Genomic DNA, 20,688 nt, shown 5'->3' with positions numbered 1-20,688 from the left:
AGCGAGCAGCGCTTGGGAAGTTTTTCATCCTTGGTTGTCTCCCGGCTTCCTTCCTCAGGTGTCTATTGGGGAAATTATTTTGGCCACTCCACGTAGTTAAAAGGATATTTATTTAATGGTGTAACTCACAAATTAAGTGAAAGGTAGATCGCAGGGTCTGGGGAAGGTGTATCGCAGTCCAGCAGTGTTCTCTGCAGCTCTGCACAGTCAACCTCCACCGTTCAGCGTCCCGGCACCGAGAGCGCACACAGAGAGAGCACTGGCCCATCCAGCTCTCGGGTCTCCAGGCACCTCCCCTGGTCCCACCTCGTAGGCGTGACAGTTGCCAGAGTCTCAATGGGGGTTGGAACTTCCAGATCCAAGCTGGAATGGCTACCCACTACGTCTCCCCCTTTTTGTCTAAATAAGAAGGTTCTAAACTAATACAAGACTATATACAAAGGAATGGTTATCAAATATTGTCCAGAAATAATGAGGGATAATGACCTAGATAAGATGTAACTACAACCAATGCAAACAATATCAAGCAAGAAACACATACTAAAATCCAGAGAAGTATAGAGCATAGGTAAATGGCATGTTATAAAGATCATTCCAAAAGGTGTCCTATCCTAAAGAACCTGAATTTAATACTTAATATGTTCCATCTAAGATATTATACATACTAAGTTGTAACTATAACTGCTAGTCTTCAATCCCATCAAAGACCTGAGAAGGAACATAATGGTACCTGAGAAATGGTAGATGGATGCAAGCAACTTTCGGGAATCTTGCAAGAGTAGACCAAGACAGCTGGCAGCCTGGACAGTCACCTAATGTTTCTCAGCTTTGTTGGTGCATTCAAATTGGCTACAGGCCTAGAGTATCTGACAGACCATTTTCAGAAGCAGGATTTCTGAAAGACCTGTCTTGGCAGAGTACAGTGGTCGCTTTCCTTGTGTCCTGCTTGTCCAGAAAGGACAGCATTGCATTTGTACTGTCAGCCATCAAGGCAAGGGCAGTTCTTTGCCCAGTAGGCCATTTTGTGCCAAAAAGACAAACTTCCAAATGGAAATGTCTTAGAAGCCCAACATTCTCTCGGGATCAATTGGTGCAGCCAGGAGCAATTGTGTCTCACGTCAACAGAATTCTAAGTTATTTAAATGCCATATTCTCTAGGTCTATGAAGTGTTTGAAGATTACCTGTCCATCTGACCTATGTATCTGTAAATCTGGATAACCTAACTAACGTAACTATAGAGATGACAGGCATAGGCGACTATAAATCTATAAGTCTTATCTACCGAAATAACCTAAGGACTAAGGCTTCACGTAAACAAGGTAAACAGTCTATAAGCAAATGTATGGTGAAGAACGATGACTTCAAAATTGTGACAATACACAAGATATTTATAACAGAGGTAGGAATATATAGTGCGATATGCAATATGACAGTAATCTTAAATATATATCAATATACCAAATATTCTAAACAGAAGTAGAACATATATGAAGTATGACAGATATAAATTTACATTTGTATCAATATAAAAATGTTTCAAATAAGAGTAGAAATATGGCTGGAGAGATGGCTCAGAGGTTAAGAGCACTGACTGCTCTTCCAGAGGTCCTGAGTTCAATTCCCAGCACCCACATGGTGGCTCACAACCATCTGCAATGAGATCTGGCACCCTCTTCTGTATACATAATAAATAAATCTTAAAAAAAAAAAGAGTAGAAATATATGTACATTATAACAAATATAGTTCTGTATTTGTATCAATATACAAATTATCTTAAACAGGAGTATAAAAATAGTTTACATTTGTATCAACATATAAGAATCTATAACAGTACAAATTACAGTGCAAATTATCTAAGGTTGCTATTTTACTAAATTTGTTTACTAGTATATACAATGATTTACCATCATATCTTATACCTATCCGTTCCATTTCTTCTTCCCCCCGCCCTTTTTTTTTTTTTTACAATACTGAGTCTAATATTTTCTTCCACCCCCAACCCTATAACCGTCATCCATAACCCTGAGAATTATGAAACCTAAGGGAGAAGGGGCGTCATTTTCTTAGAATTGCTTCCTGCCATTTAGGGGGTGATGTTATCTCTGTTGGGTACTGTGAGAAAGCTCAGCTAGTTAAATCTCAGTTAGACTAACTGTAGGTTCTGCAGCAAGTTTTAGAGTAATGGGTAAGATTGTCTGAAATTCTGGCAAGAAGTGTAGTATGATGATGATTACCATGTCATCATTCTGGATTGGGTAGAGTTGTTGTTGTTGGGGCCCCATCTTCCTTCTGGAGACTTCTGAGATTGCTATTGGAAAAACTTACTTGTTATCAAAAATGGGAGGTTTGGATTTAAAGAGGACATAGCATATAAGAAAGGATTCTGAGAAATCAAGAGTAAGCATGGAAAGAATTAGAATTTAGAAGACAATGGTCCCTTTTTATTGGTTTCCTTCTGTCTCACACCAGAGGGCTCTTCTGATACGGGACTGAAGAATCTCTCAAACTTTTCTTTTAGCAATATGCTTGGGTTTAGAGAAGGAGTGAGCCAATTCCATCTCCAAAGCCAGCTTGGCTTATAATTGAATTGGAACCACAACTTTTCTAGATTGATAGAGAGATAGATGTTAGACAGTGAGATTTTACCATGTGTAGATTGGTACCAATAGATTCTTCCTTTCTGCTGTAAACATCCGGATATCCAAGGCCTTATGAGTTTTGGAAGATGGGTATTTCCATTATCCTGGAAAGACAAAAACAGAACCCTACCCCACCCTTTGATTGTTAAATTTTTCTTACAACTTGTAGAGATGTCACATTGGTGGATGATCTTTTACTTCTCTTCATCAAGGGGTTTTTCCTGTTCGAATCGAATTTTTATTAATTTTGTTGGTATCCATAGCTTTTCTTCTCCTGCAGAAACAATGGCAAAACCCCTTCCCCAACGTAGAACATACCCAGGTTTCCATTCTGAGGTCAGCACATCCTTGAAATAAACTGGTTGGTTTAGCTCAGGAGTTTTGTCTGTCATCCAATGTCTCTCTGCAGCTGTTGTTCCTTTCTCATTAGCATTGAGAAAATTCAAGGTTAATAAAGCACTGTGCAGTCTATTTCTAGGAGTCATTGTTACCTGTTGCTGTTTATTTAGCATATCCTTTAAAGTTCAATTGGATCTCTCTATGACTGCTTGGCCTGTGGGATTGTGTGGTATACCTGTAACATGCTTTATATTGTAATAAGCAAAGAATTGTCTCATTTTATTGGAGACATATGCTGGGGCATTGTCTGTCTTAATTTGTACAGGTATTCCCATGATGGCCATAACTTCTAATAGGTGTGTAATCACAGAATCAGCCTTTTCAGAACTCATAGGAGTTTCCCATTGAAATCCTGAATAGGTGTCAATGGTATGATGTACATACTTTAATCTTCCAAATTCTGCAAAATGAAACACATCCATCTGCCAAATTTCATTTCTTTGTATACCTTTTGGATTACTCCCTGCAGGTAATGGAGTTTGGTTATAGATGGAACAAGTAGGACATTTTTTCACAATATCCTTAGCCTGTTGCCAAGTGATAGAGAAATCCTTCTTCAAACCTTTGCTATTTACATGGTATTTCTTATGACATTCTGAGGCTTCTAGCACATTACCTATTAGTAACTGATCAATATCATCATTACCTTGTGCTAAAGGTCCTGGTAGACCTGTATGGGATCTGATATGTGTTATATATATAGGATGTTCCCTTTTCTGATGATTTCCTGCAATTGTATGAATAATGAAGTTAATTCTGTATTATCAGGAATAAATTCAGCAGTTTCAATATGTAAAATAACTCTCTCTGCATATTGAGAGTCAGTGACTATATTGAGGGGTTCTGTGAAGTCCATCAGTACCATAAGAATGGCATACAGTTCTGCCTTTTGTACAGAGCTATATGGACTTTGTACCACTTTACTTAAGTCTCCTGATTTATATCCTGCTTTCCCTGATTTATTTGCATAAGTATAGAATGTGAGGACTCCAGAAATTGGCTTTTGTCATACATTGTGAGGAAGGACCCATTCAGTCTTCTTTATGAATTCTATTCTCTTGCTTTTGGGATAGTGGTTGTTAATCTCTCCCAAAAAGTTACTGCAGGCTCTCTGCCAGTATTCATTATCTTTCCATAGTGATGAAATTTCCTCATTAGTTAACGGTACTACAATTTCTGCTGGGTCCATTCCTGTCAACTGGCGAAGTCTTAATTTATCCTTTTGAATCAAATCAGAGATCTTTTCTATATAAGTCTTTAATTTCTTATTTGGTTTACGTGGTAGGAATATCCATTCCAATATAATAATATCTTCCCTCTGCATCAAAATACCTGTGGGGAATATCTGGAGGGGAATATGACAAGAATGCATTTAAGTTCTGGATCCACACGATCCACATGTGCTTCTCGAATTGTCTTTTCTACTAGAACCAATTCCTTCTCAGCTTCAGCTGATAATTCTCTTGGACTATTTAATTCTTTGTCCCCTTCTAGAGTATTAGCCAAATTTTGTAGTCCATCTTTGGGTATTCCCATGATACCCAGTAAGTTGGAAATGCTCCCTAATAACTTTTGAAAATCGTTAAGAGTCTTCAATCTATCTCTCCTTAGTTGTACCTTTTGGGGTCTAATTTTTTGTAGCTCTATCTTATATCCTAAGTAATTAATAGAATCTCCTCTTTGTATTTTTTCAGGAGCAATTTGCAGTCCCCAGCGAGGCAAAACTTTTTTTATTTCTTCAAACATGCTTTCTAATGTATCTAACTTTGGATCAGCTAATAGGATATCATCCATATAGTGATAAATTATGGATTGTGGAAACTTTACACGAATTATCTCTAATGGTTTCTGCACAAAGTATTGACACAAAGTAGGGCTGTTTAACATTCCCTGTGGGAGGACCTTCCATTGATATCTCTTGACTGGCTGAGAATTATTATAATTAGGTACTGTGAAGGCAAATTTTTCTCTATCATTTTCCTGTAAGGGTATGGTAAAGAAACAGTCTTTTAAGTCAATAACTATTATAGGCCATTCTTTTGGTAGCATAGAGGGCAAGGGCATCCCAGTCTGTAGGGAGCCCCTTGGCTGAATTACTTTATTAATAGCTCTCAGATCTGTCAGCATTCTCCAATTACCAGATTTTTTTTTTAAATAACAAATACAGGAGAATTCCAAGGGCTGGTAGATTCTTCAATGTGTTGAGCATTTAACTGCTCTTGAACCAGCTGTTCTAAAGCTTGTAGCTTCTCTTTTGTCAAAGGCCATTGTCCAACCCAGACAGGTTTATTAGTTAGCCATTTTAAAGGTAAGACAGTTGGTACTTCTGAGAGTTCAACAGCAGTTGTGCTCTGTTTGTGACTGATTTTTATAGCATGTCATGATATTATTCCTAGAAACATGCATTGGTCTGTATTCCTTTTCTGAAAGTGTAGGAATTTTAATCTGGGTATTCCACTATTGTAACAGATCTCGGCCCCAAAGATTTACTGCTACATTTGCTACATATGGCTTCAGCCTTCCTCTCTGTCCTTCTGGCCCTATGCATTCAACCCATCTCGAACTCTGTTTTATCCGAGATAGGGTGCCAATCCCTAAAAGTTGGACATCTACCCAATGGGGAACCAGCCCGGCTAGCTCAGTCGGTAGAACATGAGACTCTTAATCTCAGGGTCGTGGGTTTGTGCCCCACGTTGGGCGCCAGATATTGGAGAAATTATTTTGGCCACTCCACGTAGTTAAAAGGATATTTATTTAATGGCGTAACTCACAAATTAAGTGAAAGGTAGGTCGCAGGGTCTGGGGAAGGTGTATCGCAGTCCAGCAGTGTTCTCTGCAGCTCTGCACAGTCCACCTTCACCATTCAGCGTCCTGGCACAGAGAGCGCACAGAGAGAACGCTGACCCATCCAGCTCTCGGGTCTCCAGGCGCCTCCCCTGGTCCCACCTCGTAGGCGTAACAGTTGCCAGAGTCTCAATGGGGGTTGGAACTTCCAGATCCAAGCTGGAATGGCTACCCACTACAGGTGTCCACTCTCCAAGCCAGCAGCCCCACCTCACATACCTGAAAGAGAATCTCAGCTCCCTCAAGCAGCAGGGAGCACCTTCTGCATTGGGCCTGGTCTTGGTTCTGAAAGACCCCTGCCCCCTCCCCCTCCCCACCCTCACAGCTCTGTGCATTTCCCCCTCTACCTCAGAGTCCACACGGAGCCCACATGACCAGACAGAGCTGACTGGCTTCCAGGCCTTGCTCGAACCCCACCCCCACCCCCAGTTTTTTGTGCCCTTTCTGCTGCTAGGACCCCAGTTTCTAAATTTCAGCGTCTAACCTTTCCAGAATACTTCCCTTGGGGTGTTGTATCCCCTCTCGTCCTTTGCTCCCTGAGACCCATCAGCAGCCTCCTGTGTGGGGCCCAGCTCTGACTTTTCTCTGGACACTAGGGTTCTGTGTACAGCACACAGGACCCAGGGCCTCCACCCAGAACTCTTCCCTATCGCTCTTTTCTGGAAGGGTCTTTCAGCCATCTGGGAAATGTCACTGGCTTTTCCCTCTGCTGCCTGAAGCTTTCTGTGGAGTCCTCCACACCTTTGGCTCCTCACCCACAAAGTGTTTGTTGATGATAGCCAGAGGTCAGGCTGCCTTTTATCCCCCCTCCCCGGGTGGAGGTGGTTGCAAAGAAGAGTGACATTTCTCTTCCTCCTGCCACAGTCACTCCCATTCTTGAAGGCCACACGTGCCCCTGCATGGCCAACACACTGTCCTGGGTCCCCTCTCTGCAGAAACCAGTAAAACCTCAGGGCTGCTCACTGAACAGGCGACTCCCCCACACACACACACACACATTCCAGGTCAGTTTGAATGACTGACATCAGGAGCTGTCCCGACCTGGGCTCTTCCTCTGAGCTGTAGTGTCCTGTGACCAGCTCTTTACTGTAACTTTCCCTGGCAGCCACTTGAGCCTTCCGGTGGCGCCTGTGAACCCCGGAAGTCGAGCCTCATCTTTTTGGCCAGTCTAACACCCAGAGTGGCCTACCACAGAGTGGGTGCCTAAGTACCTTGTGTGACTCTGCTGAAGGCCCTGAGCACTAGGGAGGACTCATCCCCACCTCTTTACTCCCAGCCGAAGAGGTGGAAAGCAACAATAAGGCATGCATGTACTTCCGGCAGCCTGATGTATCCCCTGCCTCCTCCTCCCTGCCCCAGCCCCCCACGTCTCAGGACCTCCATTTGCCTCTGACCTTCGATGTTCCCCAGACCCAGCGAGAGCAAGTGCAATGGCACGTACAGCTCACTCATGTGGCTTCTCTGCTTCATCTCATCGGCTGCAAATGCTGGGCTTCTGTCTTCTAGGGCCTTGCTCGAGGGTGGCAGGATGGACGTGCCCAGAGAACCTGTCATAGATGCAATCTTGGCCCTACCAGGACCTCTTATGGCAGCATCTGGCTTTAAGAAAGATCCCCAATGATCTATGCACATGATGGCCTGAAGGGGTGTGAGTCAGGAGCCTCTTCTACTCACTGGGCCTCCTTATCCCAGAAGCTGGCTTCACGCGCCACAGCTGAGCCTGCAGCCAGCTCCCTGCCCCTCCTAGAACCTTCCCTCCAAGTGTCCTCATCTCCCAGGCCACTGACTCACCAAGGAGGCCCCTGGCCCTCAGCCCAGCTCTGACAGCCTTCACAGTCACTTTTTTTGGCTCGTGTCCTTAAGCACCAAGGCACATAAATGGCAGCCACTCCTGCCTCTGACTCACCGAGGCTGTGTATGGACCACATTCTCCCCAACTGTGAGTCAGACACTTGGGGTGTGATCCTGGCACACCATCGGTGACGCCTCTAGTGCTCTGGGGTTGCGACTTCCTGGCTACAAGGTGAGGTTAATGGCTATGGACTCACGAGGCATTTGTGGGGCCTGACAGAGGTCTCTGTGCTCCCCAAAGGTGGTAGGATCTGGGAATATATTTTCTCAAGGTTCATAGACCCCCCCCTCTCTTAGAGAAACTGGTTGGAATGGCTTATGATCTACCCCCCAAGTCCCCACCCATCCTCCCCACTCCACATCCCTGTTTTTGCCGTTCTTCAAGCACCCATTTTGGCCTTTTCAGCTTCCCCAGATCACAGAGCTCTAGCCAGAAAAGGCTGTAGAAGATAACACCCCCCCACCTCCACTCACCCACCCCCACCCCCACCCACCCCACACCCACAGACACTGTGTCCTAGACAAGAAACTGAAGCCTAACTTGCCCAATGTTAAGGCAGCTGGAGGTGGAGATTTGAACCCAGGTCCTGGGCCCTTACCCAGAGCCCTTGGCAGCAGTAAGTTCTAAGGGCTTCCACATGTGCACAGCAGCATACATGATGACCAGCTCTGGCCAAACAATGGTGGATGAAGAAGTCACCTGCCACCTAGCTTTACCTCCATGGCCATCAGGAGAGAGCCTTCATTGACTGTGGTCACCACAGGCTGTGGTGGGGTGTAAAGGAGCTCCTTGGGACAAAGGAACTGTATTTGATGGGGCATTCCATGAACTGTGCACATTGGTCAACTCTAAAACAGCATATTTTATTCTATGTAAATCTGGTTTCAATTTGTAAAAATGCAAACTTAAAATGACATATAATATATAATGTAATTATATATAATATAATACAATATAATAAAATGACGGACACTTTTCTGTCTGTGACAAAATGCTGGGCAGGAAGCCACTTAAGAGGGGAGGAGAAGTCACAGCGGCAGATGTGTGTGTGAAGCAGCTGCTTGGTCAAGATGCATTGATGACAGAGAGCAATGGATGCTGGTGCTCAGTCCACACCCCAGCCCATGGGATGGTGCTGCCCATATTTAGGGCAGGTCTAACAACCTCTGTTTATATGGATAACCCCTCACAGACATGCCCAGAGGTTTGTCTCTTCTGTGAGTCTACATCCTGTCAGGTGGACAGCTAAGATCACCCACGACAGCGATGTTACTCTACCATGGTGGTTGATGGTTATGACTAAGGTTTGGGTCAATGCGTCCCAGGTCCCCAGTCTGCAGCAGTTCCTGGAGATGAGGCCTTGGGGAGGAAGTCTTTGAGGACATGCCTTTGAAGGGGATGTTGGGGTCCCTGCCCCTTCCTGTCTTTTCCCTTCCGGCTGCCGTGAGCTGAGCAGTTTTCTCCCTAGGTGTCTCCACCACAATGTGCTGTTTCAGCGCAGGCCCACAGCAACAGAACCAATCAACTGTGGACCAAAACCTCTAAAATTATGAGCTGTAGCTGAAGTTTTCCGCCTGGTCCGGCAGCCGCTCAGACCCAAGTAAACACACAGAGGCTTATATCAATTATGAATTGCATGGCCATGGCCTATGGCTCAATTTTCTTGCTAACTAGCTCTTATAACTAAATTCAGGCCATTTCTATTAATCTATATGTTGCCACGTGTTCCATGGCTTTACCTGTGTGCCATTACATGCTGCTCTCTGGACAGCAGGATGACGTCCACCCTGCCTCTTTCTCTTCCTGTCTATCTGCTTGTATTTCCTGCCTGCCTCTAAGCTGCCTTGCCATAGGCCAATACAGCTTTATTTATCAACCAGAGCAACACATATTCACAGCGTATACAAAGACATCTCACAGCAATGAGCCAAAACAAACAAAACACACACCTTTCCTTTCTACAACTTCTTCTTTTAGACTCAGCCTCAGTAGGTAGCCCTGGCTGTCCTGGAACTTGCCATATAACCCACTCTAGCCTTGAACTCACAAAGATCCACCTGCCTCTCGGGTGTAGGGATTAAAGGCATGTACCACCACGCCCAGCTCTTATGAAGTTCTCCATCTCTGTTATTTTGTTATAGCAACAAAAAGAAAACTGATACAATGGTGAGGATAATGACCTTGAAAACCAAAATGCCTGCCGCGTTAAGGCTTCAGATCAGGTTAGGATGGCAGCTAGGCAGAGCCAGTCAGCTCCTATCAGGTGTTCCTGCTGTGGACTCTCCTCTACCTGACACCCTGAAACCAGCCTGCTCTAACCCAAAACTGGCCCCACCCACATCTCTGAGGGGCTTGCCATTCTGTTACCCTGGCCACCACCATCAGTACTCTGGCTGCTCTTCCTGACTGAGTCACCATGCTGGATTCCTCACATTCCCATCCCCTCCCAGACCCTGGTCCAGGTATCTATTCACTTGTCACACCTGTCTGATACCTGCCACACCCCGCCACACCTCAGCATGGCCATTGTGTCCCTAGACTTAGGATCCTGATACCTGTTGGAGCATTCTCTTCAAGGGTCTGCAAAATTCAGCATGGCCTCCACACAGTGACCCCTATACCACACCTCGTCCCTCCCCAGGAACCCCGCCTTCTTGTCTCAGTGCACACAGTCTCAGTGGAGGAGTTGGTGTGAGAGGCAAAGCAGAGGAAGAAGAGAGATGTCAGGGAAGCTGGCATCTCTGAATCCTCAAATCTCCAAGCTCTCTACTTCCTCCAGTGAACAGGGGTTTTGTCCCCATGCAGCTACCTCACCTGGGGAAAAGTCTGAACTGCAAAGTCCTTACCTAAACCTTATTTAGCTCTGGCTTTTATTCCAGCCCTGCCTTTCTGCCCCCAGAAGACAGAGAGACCCAGTTGTTCCCGATTCACTCTTTCCCAGTCCCTGCAGCCTGAGCGGTTATTCTCCACCACAGAGCGAGGGCAGGGTCCCCTGCTTGTCTGGCTGTGAAAGACACCTTGTTTGTTCCTTTTAGTTCTTGTCCTTGGCGCAGGGACACTAGCTTTTACTGCAGTCACCGCCCGTGTTGACTCAGGCTGACTGGCTGTTACCGGAATCATCCCTGTTGAGGGTTAGGGCTCAACGCGGTCTAAGTGTCATCCCTTCTGGGAACTCTTACAAGGGGTGACATTGACTATCTGGCCTCAATATGGTCTTTTAGCCACTGCAACAGCCTTCTTTGGACACCTGAAGTAGCAGCATTTCACTTGGCTGGACAGGGACTTCACCGACCACACAGTATTTTCATGGATCAAGAAATGATGAGTTCTAGGACAGCCAGAGCTATGTACAATAACCCTATCTCACACAAAACAATTGTTTTTGTTTTAAGCCAAGTGTAGTGGTACACACCTTTAATCCCAGCACTTGGGAGGTAGAGGCAGGCAGATCTCTGTGAGTTCAAAGGCAGCCTGGTCTACATAACAAGTTCCAGGACAGCCACAGCTACCTACATAGGGAGACGCCCGTCTTGAAAACAAAACAAACAATAAAAGAAATGGTAACCAGGGTGGAAGTGGCAGCCCCCAGACCCCATGAACTCAGGTAGCATTCCAATGCCAGGTAGGAGAAGAGTGCTGTCCCTCTGCATGCGCCCCTGGGCGTGATTCTCCTATGTGGGTTTCAGGCCTCAAATCCTGCCTTGGACAAAGCTACTCTATCTCCAGGGGAACCGTAGCTCAGCTGATACCCTGAGGATAAGGTGTACAGCTGGGCTAGAGTAGTGAGGGTGGGGGCCGGTGGGTAAGAAAAAGAGTGTGTGGGGCCCTGTGTACAGTTCCCACTGACAAAACTGCTCAAGTGCTCCTGAGTCTCTGACCCACAGAATGCAGTGGCAGCTCTGACCTATGACCCAGAAAACAGCTCCTGTACACACAGCTTCTGCGCATGACTTTTGCCCCCAGAAAGTCTCCATGGCTTCCCCACCCAGAACAGTGTCCCACCAGTGTGGCACCCATTCTCAAAAGACCCCTCAGGTTCCTCACCACCTCAGATCCCCACCCTGGGAGGAGGTCCATGTCGGAGCTGTGCCAGAGGGAGATAACCCTATGTGACTCCCATCCATGGGGCAAAGCTTCTTACATAAAAAGACCACTAACCCAGCTGGACTTGGCCACTAGATGACGGAAGAGCTTTGTCCTCATGGAGTTCAAGTTTGCTCAGATGCACAGGAACCGCTGTGAGACATGTCGGTGCCGGCACCCTTTCCACTTGCCCTACAGACCACCCTTTCCTCCCCACCATGCTCCTAGAGTTCTCTAGCTAGTTGGTACTCTCTGTCTAGAGTTATTCAGGAAATATTTACTTGCAAGTTAGTTACACAAACCCCTTTAAGCATTTTCCTTTAAGTGCCGCCTATGAATAGGACCAACAAGCTTCAATTACACAATGATACACGACTGCCTCCAAATGAGCGGTTTGCGCTGCGAATCTCATCCGCAAAGATGCAGTCGGTGGGGTGTGCAGATTATCCCAAATCTCATCAAACCTGAATGGAAAAGGATTCTACGCTCTGAATGGACCACTTAGCCCAATGACTCTAACTGACAATTGTTCTCTGTCTGTTCTAAAGCACTGAAAACTGATGAAGTCAGGGGGTTACTGACCCCAGCAGCCCTGCTGAGAAACCATTACGGCTGTTGCCATGGAGACCAAAGACTCTGAAGACTGGGAAAAACCTCAGAGGAAATCAGTAAGCAGCTCATGGAAAAGCAATCATGGTCCCCCTGAGATGAGGCCTGAGTTACTTCCAGAGAACAGGGAGGCCCCCGAGGCTGGTGAGGAGACTCGAGATGACGAACCTCACTGCTACATCCCAATCCAGAGGAATTCCATCTTCAACCGTGCCATGAGACACAGACGCAAGGCCAGGGGCACATCTAAGCAGAGCGCCAGGCCCCAAGCAGGTCAGTGCCAGGGACCGTCACTAAGTAACTGATGTCCAGAGTCTCATTAAATGAAAGGAGCACTGGAGATGGTCAGGGCGGGTCCAGCAAGGTGGAACATTGAGGTCATTTTCCCATGAAGAATTCACTTTCCCATAGTATGACAACATGTCCTCTTCAGGGAAAGTGTCACCTCAGGTCATGACAGCATGACAGGCTTCTCCTGAAGAGACACAATCAAGTCATATATGTGTTCTAGTAAGGAGATGGCACTGTCCGCATCCTGGGTCATTTGGGAACACAAATTTCCTTACTGGTGACATTCTAACCTGCCCTATTCTGTTCCTGTGAGTGTTGGGGTTTCTGTTGTCATGAATATAAGTAAGATTAAAACCTTGGGGAGTCTTTGCAGCAAGACCCCTGACTCTCTTGCCTTGGTTCTGGTCACATTTCATCTGTTCAAAATATATACTTGTTGAACAGAATAAAGTTCAGAAACAGCTGTGGACACCTTTCCGTGGGGGCTGCCCACAGGGCTGTGAAAGGACTGAGCTGGGATTGCAGAATATGGGATGGCTTCCCAAAGCCTGGGCATGGCAGCTGTCCTCAGAAAATGTGCCATCCTGAGTGTGTTGGAGGTACAACTCAGTTTCGGGACCAGAGGCTTTGGTCACTATTCAAAATATTCGTTATTGCAGTGGTTCTCAACCTTCCTAACGCTGCGACCCTTTAATACAGCTTCTCAGGTGTGGGGACCCCCAAACATAAAATTGCATTTGTGGCTACCTCGTAACTGTAATTTTGCTACTGATATGAATCATAATGCAAATATCTGTGTTTTCTGATGGTCTTAGGCGACCCCTGTGAAGGGTTGAATGCCTAGTGGGGTTGTGACCCACAGGTTGAGAACCACTGCTGTACTGTTTATTCTGTAGCCTAAAGCCAAACCACCCCAATACGGGAAGGCACACGGCCATTTCTCTTGATTATGGGGCTGGGTGGGGGCCTCCCCTCACTAAGCCAGTGTACCTGATCTCCACCGCCTGCTGGTGGCTTATGGAGCTGAGAGGTGGAGACAGCCGGGCTCAACTCTCTAGTCACCTCTGCCCTTGAGGGCTCAGCTAGGAGGCTCGCCTGCACTCCACGTACATCTCATCCCCCTGAAGTCTAGGTATCAGTTTTCACACGGCAGAGGATCCTGGAGAGCCAGGGCAGAAGCTTTCAAACCAGGAGGGCTGGACTCAGCTTCATGTGGTCATCACAGGGCCAGCCCAGGAAAAAGGGGGGCACCCTGACTCTACCGCTTGAGGCTAGGAGTATTTGTGTCTGCAATCTGCCACAGACACTGAGAGAATCCTGTGTCCACATAGAGAATATAGGGATGCAATGCCTAAGATACCTCTGTTGCAGCAGCTGGTGTTCAGGGCTGTGTGTTACCCTGTGTGTTTGAACATGTTCATAAACCAAAAGCAAAGAGTGAACTGGCATACACAGAGCTGGAACTCCTGCCCTTGAGGAACCCACACCACCATGGTGACGCCACTTTTCTGCTAGCTGTGTGTCAAGGTGGTAGAGCCACACGAGACGTGTCTGGTGGAGTCAGGAAAGGATGTATGAAGGAGACCGCACAGCAGATGAATCGTAAAAGATGAACAAGGACATGGCCAGAGAGAAGATGGAAGAGATGGAGTGGCTGTGCTCAGCACAGTTCAAAAAACAAAAGAACAAGAGAACAACAAAAAACTGAGACCAGGAGAGACGGAGTCATTTGCCCCAAATCACACAGCCAGCACGTGGTACAGCTCGAACCACGGTCCAGATCCTTCTAGTGAGTCCAAACCTGTGCAGATAGAGAAAGGAGAACTGTGCAGCCCAGGGACCCGGGAGATGGTTCAGGCAGTAAAGTGTTTGCCATGTAAGCATGAAGACCCGAGTTCGATTCCTAGAACCCAGGTAAAAACACCGGCATCATGGCATGTGTTTGTAACCCCAGCACTAGGGAGACAGAGACAGGAGGATCCCTGGAGCTAACTGGCCAGACAGCCTAGCCTAATTAGCAAGCTCCAGGCCAATGGGAGAGCCTGTCTCAAACAAACAAACAAACAAACAAACAAACAAGGTATGGGGTGGAGAGATGCTCAGCGGTTGAGAGTGCTGTGGCTCTTCCAGAGGCCCTGGGTCTGGCTCCTAGTGCCCACTTGGTCACCTCCGACCACCTGTAACTCCAGTTGCAGGGCATCTGCCACCCTCTTCTGCTCTGGGACATGGGCACTGGCGTACAAGAACTGTGCAGCCCAGACGAGACGCTAACAAACACCCACCACACATGTCATCTTAAATCTTCTGGTGGCCATTTAAAAGCTACAAAGAGGGGCTGGAGGGATGGCTCAGAGGTTAAGAGCACTTGCTGCTCTTGCAGAGGACCCAGGTTCAGTTCCCTAAACCCACATGGTGGCTCACAGCCATCCTTAACTCCAGATCCAGGGGACCTGATGACCTTTTCTGACCTCTGTGGGCACCAGGCCTTCATGCGGTGCACATACATACATGCAGGCCAAACACTCATACACAGAAAACGAGTAAATCCAAAAGATGTTTAGTAACAAAAAATTGAATAAGGTTTCTTATAGTGGTATGTCTTACTAAATACAAAAATATGCTGGGTGGTGGCGCACACCTTTAGTTCTAGCACTCGGGAAACAGAGGCAGGCAAATCTCTGAGTTCGAGGCCAGCCTGGTCTACAGAGTGAGTTCCAGGACATCCAGGGCTACACAGAGAAACTCTGTCTCAACAAAAACAAACAAACAACAAAAAAAAAACCCAAAACCCAATAATATTTCCAAAATATTAGCTCTGTATCCTAAAGTTAACAATCAGTATAAAAATGATCAGTGACCCAGGCACAATATATATGTGCATACATATATGTGTGTGTGTGTGTGTGTGTGTGTGTGTGTGTGTGTGTGTGCATGCATGTATATGTACATATGTGTATATATATAATCCCAGTACTAGACAGGAGGGCTGGGAGTTTGACTAACCTGGCTACTTGATGAGACCTGTCTTTAAAAAAATAACTAATCAGTGAGCTAGGCCCTTTGTGTGCACTGTCTTTGAAATTTGTTGAGTGTTTTACAGCATGGCCCTTTGTGTTAACTTGCCAAATCCTCAATGGAAATAAATACTTGATCTGGATTTAGATCTCGTAAAATGTACAGTCAAAAAAGTAAATTTACATACCCAAATTGTTCCAAATATTCTTAGTTTTCCCATCATCGAACCGCCACTCTGTTTTCACGTTTGGGTTTAAATTAAGCTGAATGAAAACAGAAAACGCATTTCTGCAGCCACACCAACCATATCTCAAGTATGCAAGACCCACCTGTGGACAGTGGCTGCTGCCCTGTGGGACAGAGCAGGAGTGCAGTGTATAGAAAAGTACACACTTCCAGATCTGGGGCCACAGGGGTCCTTCTGTGGTGGGAGGAAAGTTGAGTATATTCATTAGCTTTCCATTGTGGCAACAAAATACTCAAGATAAATCAGCCGGGAAGAGGAAGAGTGCGTTTGGGTTCACGGCTGCAAGAGGGCCCAGTCCGGAGTTTTCAGACTCCACTGCTTTGGCCAGAGATGAGTCGGGGTATCTAGATGGTGCCCTGGGGAGTGAGGAAGAGGCAGAGAGGGAGGGAGGGAGGGAGGGACGATCTAAGAAAAGATAAGCCTTCCAGGAGATAGCTCCATGACCCACTTCTTTCCCAGGCCCCACCTCCTCCTGTGTCCACCAGCTCCCAAGAGCGCCACCAGCTGGACACAAAACTTTCAACATGTGAGCCTCTGGGGACATTTCATCCAAAACCTGATGGTGGCACAGGGCTATGTCTGAGACCAGGGTGGAGAGGGGAACAGCTGGAAAAGTGAGCTCACAACGGAAGCTTTGTGATCCCCTAAACATCAGCCAGGATTGCATGTGAGACTGATACTGTATTTCCGATACCCCCTTTCCTCCCCTTTCCCCACCGCCTGCGCCGCCCCGCCCACGCCTGTATACACATACATGAAGTTGCTGGTATCATAGTTATAAACTCCATGCTAATGACGTCCCAGATCATCAAATACTGAACAAGGCATAGCAAATATCCCTCTAGGGAGTAAGAGGAAGGGCCACACTCACTCTATCTACCTTCTTCTTGGGGTGATAGTCACTACTGTCTGTCACTCATGGATTTGCCTGAAAAGGGAGAGATACATATTTTCTAACCTGCTCTGTTTTCTAAATGCCGCAGGTTCGCCAGAAAGTGGGAAGTCTGTAAATGAACGCTTGGCCTCGAATCTGCCCCAGGGCGGATTGCCTCTCTGGAGAACAGCAGCGCAGAGGGTCGCAGGAGCCCAGGAAGCCAGGTGAGCCGTGTAAGCCTGGACGGGTCTGGGACGGAAGAGCAGAGCCGGTACCCACACCACCAAGTCTTCCCAGAGCCACAGGGAGTTGTTTGTCATTGTCGTTATTTTGTTTTAATTTGCAACAAAGTCTCATATAGCCCTGGGCTGGCCTCAAAAAAAAAAAAATCACTATATAGCCAGAGATGATTTTTGCACGCAGACACACACACACACACACACACACACACACACACACACACACGAGCTCTCCTGTGTAAGCCATTTTCAGAAGCAGTTCTATCCTTCCACTGTGGGTCCCAGGGATTGAATTCATGTTGTCTGGCTTTCAAGGCGAGTGCTTTCTCCTGCTGAACAGGACTTGACCTCCTGATCCTCCTGCCGCTCTCCTCAGTGCTGGGATTGCAGGTCTGCACCACCACACCAGGTTGGTGTGGTGCTGGGGATCAAACCCAGGGCTCCCACATGCTAGATGACCACGCTGCCCCCCGGACTACACTCACAGCTGCTTGTTTTAATTGACTTGGTTGCTTGAGTGGCCTTTTTAAAAAAAATCACAATTTCTTTTTGTAAAAACTATCTATTCTATCACAAAATAGGAATTAGGGGATATTATATACACTGAGGGATAGAAAAAAAATATTATGGTGCCACCATCCTAGAGAGGTTTTAAAAAATTGCACCTGTGGTTTTTTCCCTGTGCATTTTATGCATGCTTTCTCTCCATAAAACATATCTTACTGTTCATTCTATTTGCTGTCTACTCATTTCTCACAAACACTGTGTTTTAAATCATTTTCTACACATATGTGGACCAGCCAGCCATACCATGTGCCTGGTGTGATGGGATTTTGATTTATTCATTGCACTCTTGTTTGTAGGGCACTTGGGTATTGTACCAGTTAGAACTGAATTTAGCTACTTAGTTAGCGTTACTATGGCTTGATAAAACATCATGGCTGAAAGCAGTCTGGGGAGGTTTATTTGCCTTTCACTTCCAGATTACTCTTTGTCATCAAAGGAAATCAGGACAGGAACTCAGGCAGGGCAGGAACCTGGAGGTAGGAGCTGATGCAGAGGCCATGGAGGGGTGCTGCTTACTGGCTTGCTCCTCATGGCTTGCTCAGCCTGAATCCAAGACCACCAGCCTGGGGATGGCATCACCCACCATGGGCTGGGCTCTCCCCCATTGATCACTAATTAAGAAAATGTCCTACAGACTTGCCTGCAGCCAGATCTTATGGAGGCATTTTCCTCTTTTTCTTTTCTTTCTTTTTTTTCAATTTTATTTTATGTTCATTGCATGTTTGTCTGTGTGAGGGTGTCAGAAGCCCTAGAACTGGAGCTACAGACAGATGTGAGCTGCCAAGTGGGTGCTGGGAACTGAACCTGGGTCCTCCAGAAGTGTGACCAGTGCTCTTAACCACTGAGCCATCTCTCCAGACCTGGATGCATTTTTCTTAATTGAGTTTCTCTCCTCTCAAATGACTTTAGTTTGTGTCAAATTGACATAAAACTATTTAGTACACTCTTTATAACCAAAAGCCACACGACCCAGTTTGTTCTGTATAAATGAAGTCTGAAGATGGTTATTGAAGATCCTTCATGCCTTCAGGGATCTAGGCTCTTTCTAGAATCTACTCTGTCATCTGTTAAGATGACTTCCAGAGCTCCAGCCGTCACAGCTATAATTCAGGAAGGAAAATGGAAGGGGCGAATGGTCCCTGTCAGCTCTCTGCCTTCATAAGACGCCTCCTTGAAGGCCATCCCACCGACGCTGCTTACATCTCATTGGCTAAAACCACGTTGTGTGACAGTTCTGCGAATTCAAGGACATTGGGAAAGGCATCTTTTCATGCCAGGTCTGTTTCTGTCCCTGTGTCCTGGCTTTCACTCTAATACATTGTGGTTTCTCAGTACTGCTCTAACATATGATGGCCCTGACGACCATGAGGTTCACTGGTCTTCGTGGCTCTCCACTTCCTTTCGGGTGGTGCCCATTCAGGTAATTTGCCCATTGCTTGTTTGTTTGTTTATTAATTAATTAATTAATTAATTAATTAATTAATTTTTATTTTTTGGTTTTTTGAGACAGGGTTTCTCTGTGTAGCTTTATGCCTTTCCTGGATCTCGCTCTGTAGACCAGGCTGGCCTCAAACTCACAAAGATCTCCTGCCTCTGCCTCCCGAATGCTGGGATTAAAGGCATGTGCCACCACCGCTCAGCATTTATTTATTTTTATATTTGTAGTTCTTTATATGTTAAATAAAAAATTCCATGGCTCAGCCAGGCATGGTGATCATGCCACTAGTCCCAGTAGTCAGGACACAGAGGCAGGAGGATCACAGTGGACTCAAGGCCACCCTGACCTACATAGTGAGTTCCAAGGCAATCTGGGTTAAGAGTGAGACCTGGCTCAAAAAAATCCAAACTGAAACAAAAGGCTCTTGTCCTGAGATATGCATTGCAAACATTTCTACCCCTGTATCATAATTCTCCTGTCTTTTAGTGAGCATAATTTTTTTATTTCGATGACATTAACTTACCAATATTGTTCTCTCATTGCTCATCACTGTATTTGTTATCTAACAGATATCTAACTTCCATCGATATTCATATCTCTAGTTCTGTATCTCTGTCTTGCGGTCCATATGGCTATCCAGATGCCTTAGCGCCGTTTACATAAACTGCCTTTGGCTCTTGTCAATGAATAACATCCGTGCCTTGTCATTTACTTTTATTTTTTGTGTGTTTCACACTATATAACCCATGCTGGCCTTGAACTCACTACGTAGTCTAGAATGACCTTAAACTCATGGTGCTCCTGCTTCAGCCCCCTGAGAGCTGGGGTTACAAGTATGAGCCACTAGGACCAGTTCGGTGATGCTTTAAAAAAAGCCACCACGCTGCACACACAGGTGGGCTTGTCTCTAGATCTTCCATTGATCCCATTGACTATCCTTATGCCAGTACCACACTGTCTTCAATTCTGTAGCTTTGTGCTTAAAATCTAGTAGCGTGAGCCCTCCTACATCATTCTTTTTAAAGACAGGCCTATTTTAGGGTGTGTGTTCCCATATACATTTTAGAATCAGGATGTCAATTTCTACTCTCAAAAATATGTCTGTTAGGATTTGCAGTTGAAATTGCATTATCATTACAGATAAATTTGGGGATCCTTGACTCCTTAAATTGTTCAGCCCATGAATACATCCCAACTTATTTAGTCATGCATATAACCCCTCTATTTAAGTGTTTTAAAAACTACACCAGCGTTGATCCATATGTATTTTTAGTCCTTGTGTGTGTTGTTCATATATGCGTGTGTCTTCTTGAGCATGCGTGTGACTCTAAGTGTGCGCACTACAGTGTTCCTTCGGGGGTCAGAAGACATGCTGGGGTGTCAGTCCTCACCTTCTGCCGTGTTTGAGGTGGGGTCACTTGTTGTCACCACTGTGTAAGCTGGGCTAGCTGGCCTGCAGCAACAACTCCCCGTGAAGACGGCTTGCAAGGATTCTCCTGTCTGTCTCCCTCTTCTCCATGGAGACACTGGGATTACAGATGTGCACTACTGTGTCTGGCTTTCCATGGATTCTGGGGACCTGAACTCAA

The 20,688-nt window shown here is 46.0% G+C and overlaps 1 protein-coding gene across 3 annotated transcripts in view; it reads left to right on the top strand.

Annotated features, from left to right (window-relative positions):
• Ngef (neuronal guanine nucleotide exchange factor) overlaps positions 1–20,688 on the top strand; it is a 105,389-nt gene that overhangs the window by 24,078 nt on the left and 60,623 nt on the right. For all 3 annotated transcript variants that reach the window (XM_006984227.3, XM_076549520.1, XM_076549521.1), the window contains exons 2-3: positions 12,368–12,701; positions 16,965–17,079. In XM_006984227.3, the coding sequence (XP_006984289.2) occupies positions 12,440–12,701; positions 16,965–17,079 (377 nt within the window). In that variant the 5' untranslated portion in view covers positions 12,368–12,439. The remainder of the gene's footprint in view (positions 1–12,367; positions 12,702–16,964; positions 17,080–20,688) is intronic.

The sequence above is a fragment of the Peromyscus maniculatus genome, chromosome 13, assembly GCF_049852395.1.
Source record: "Peromyscus maniculatus bairdii isolate BWxNUB_F1_BW_parent chromosome 13, HU_Pman_BW_mat_3.1, whole genome shotgun sequence".
In the NCBI taxonomy this organism is placed as follows: Eukaryota; Metazoa; Chordata; class Mammalia; order Rodentia; family Cricetidae; genus Peromyscus; species Peromyscus maniculatus.
Note: the sequence above shows the minus strand (reverse complement) of the source record. Positions and strands in the feature narration are given on the sequence as shown.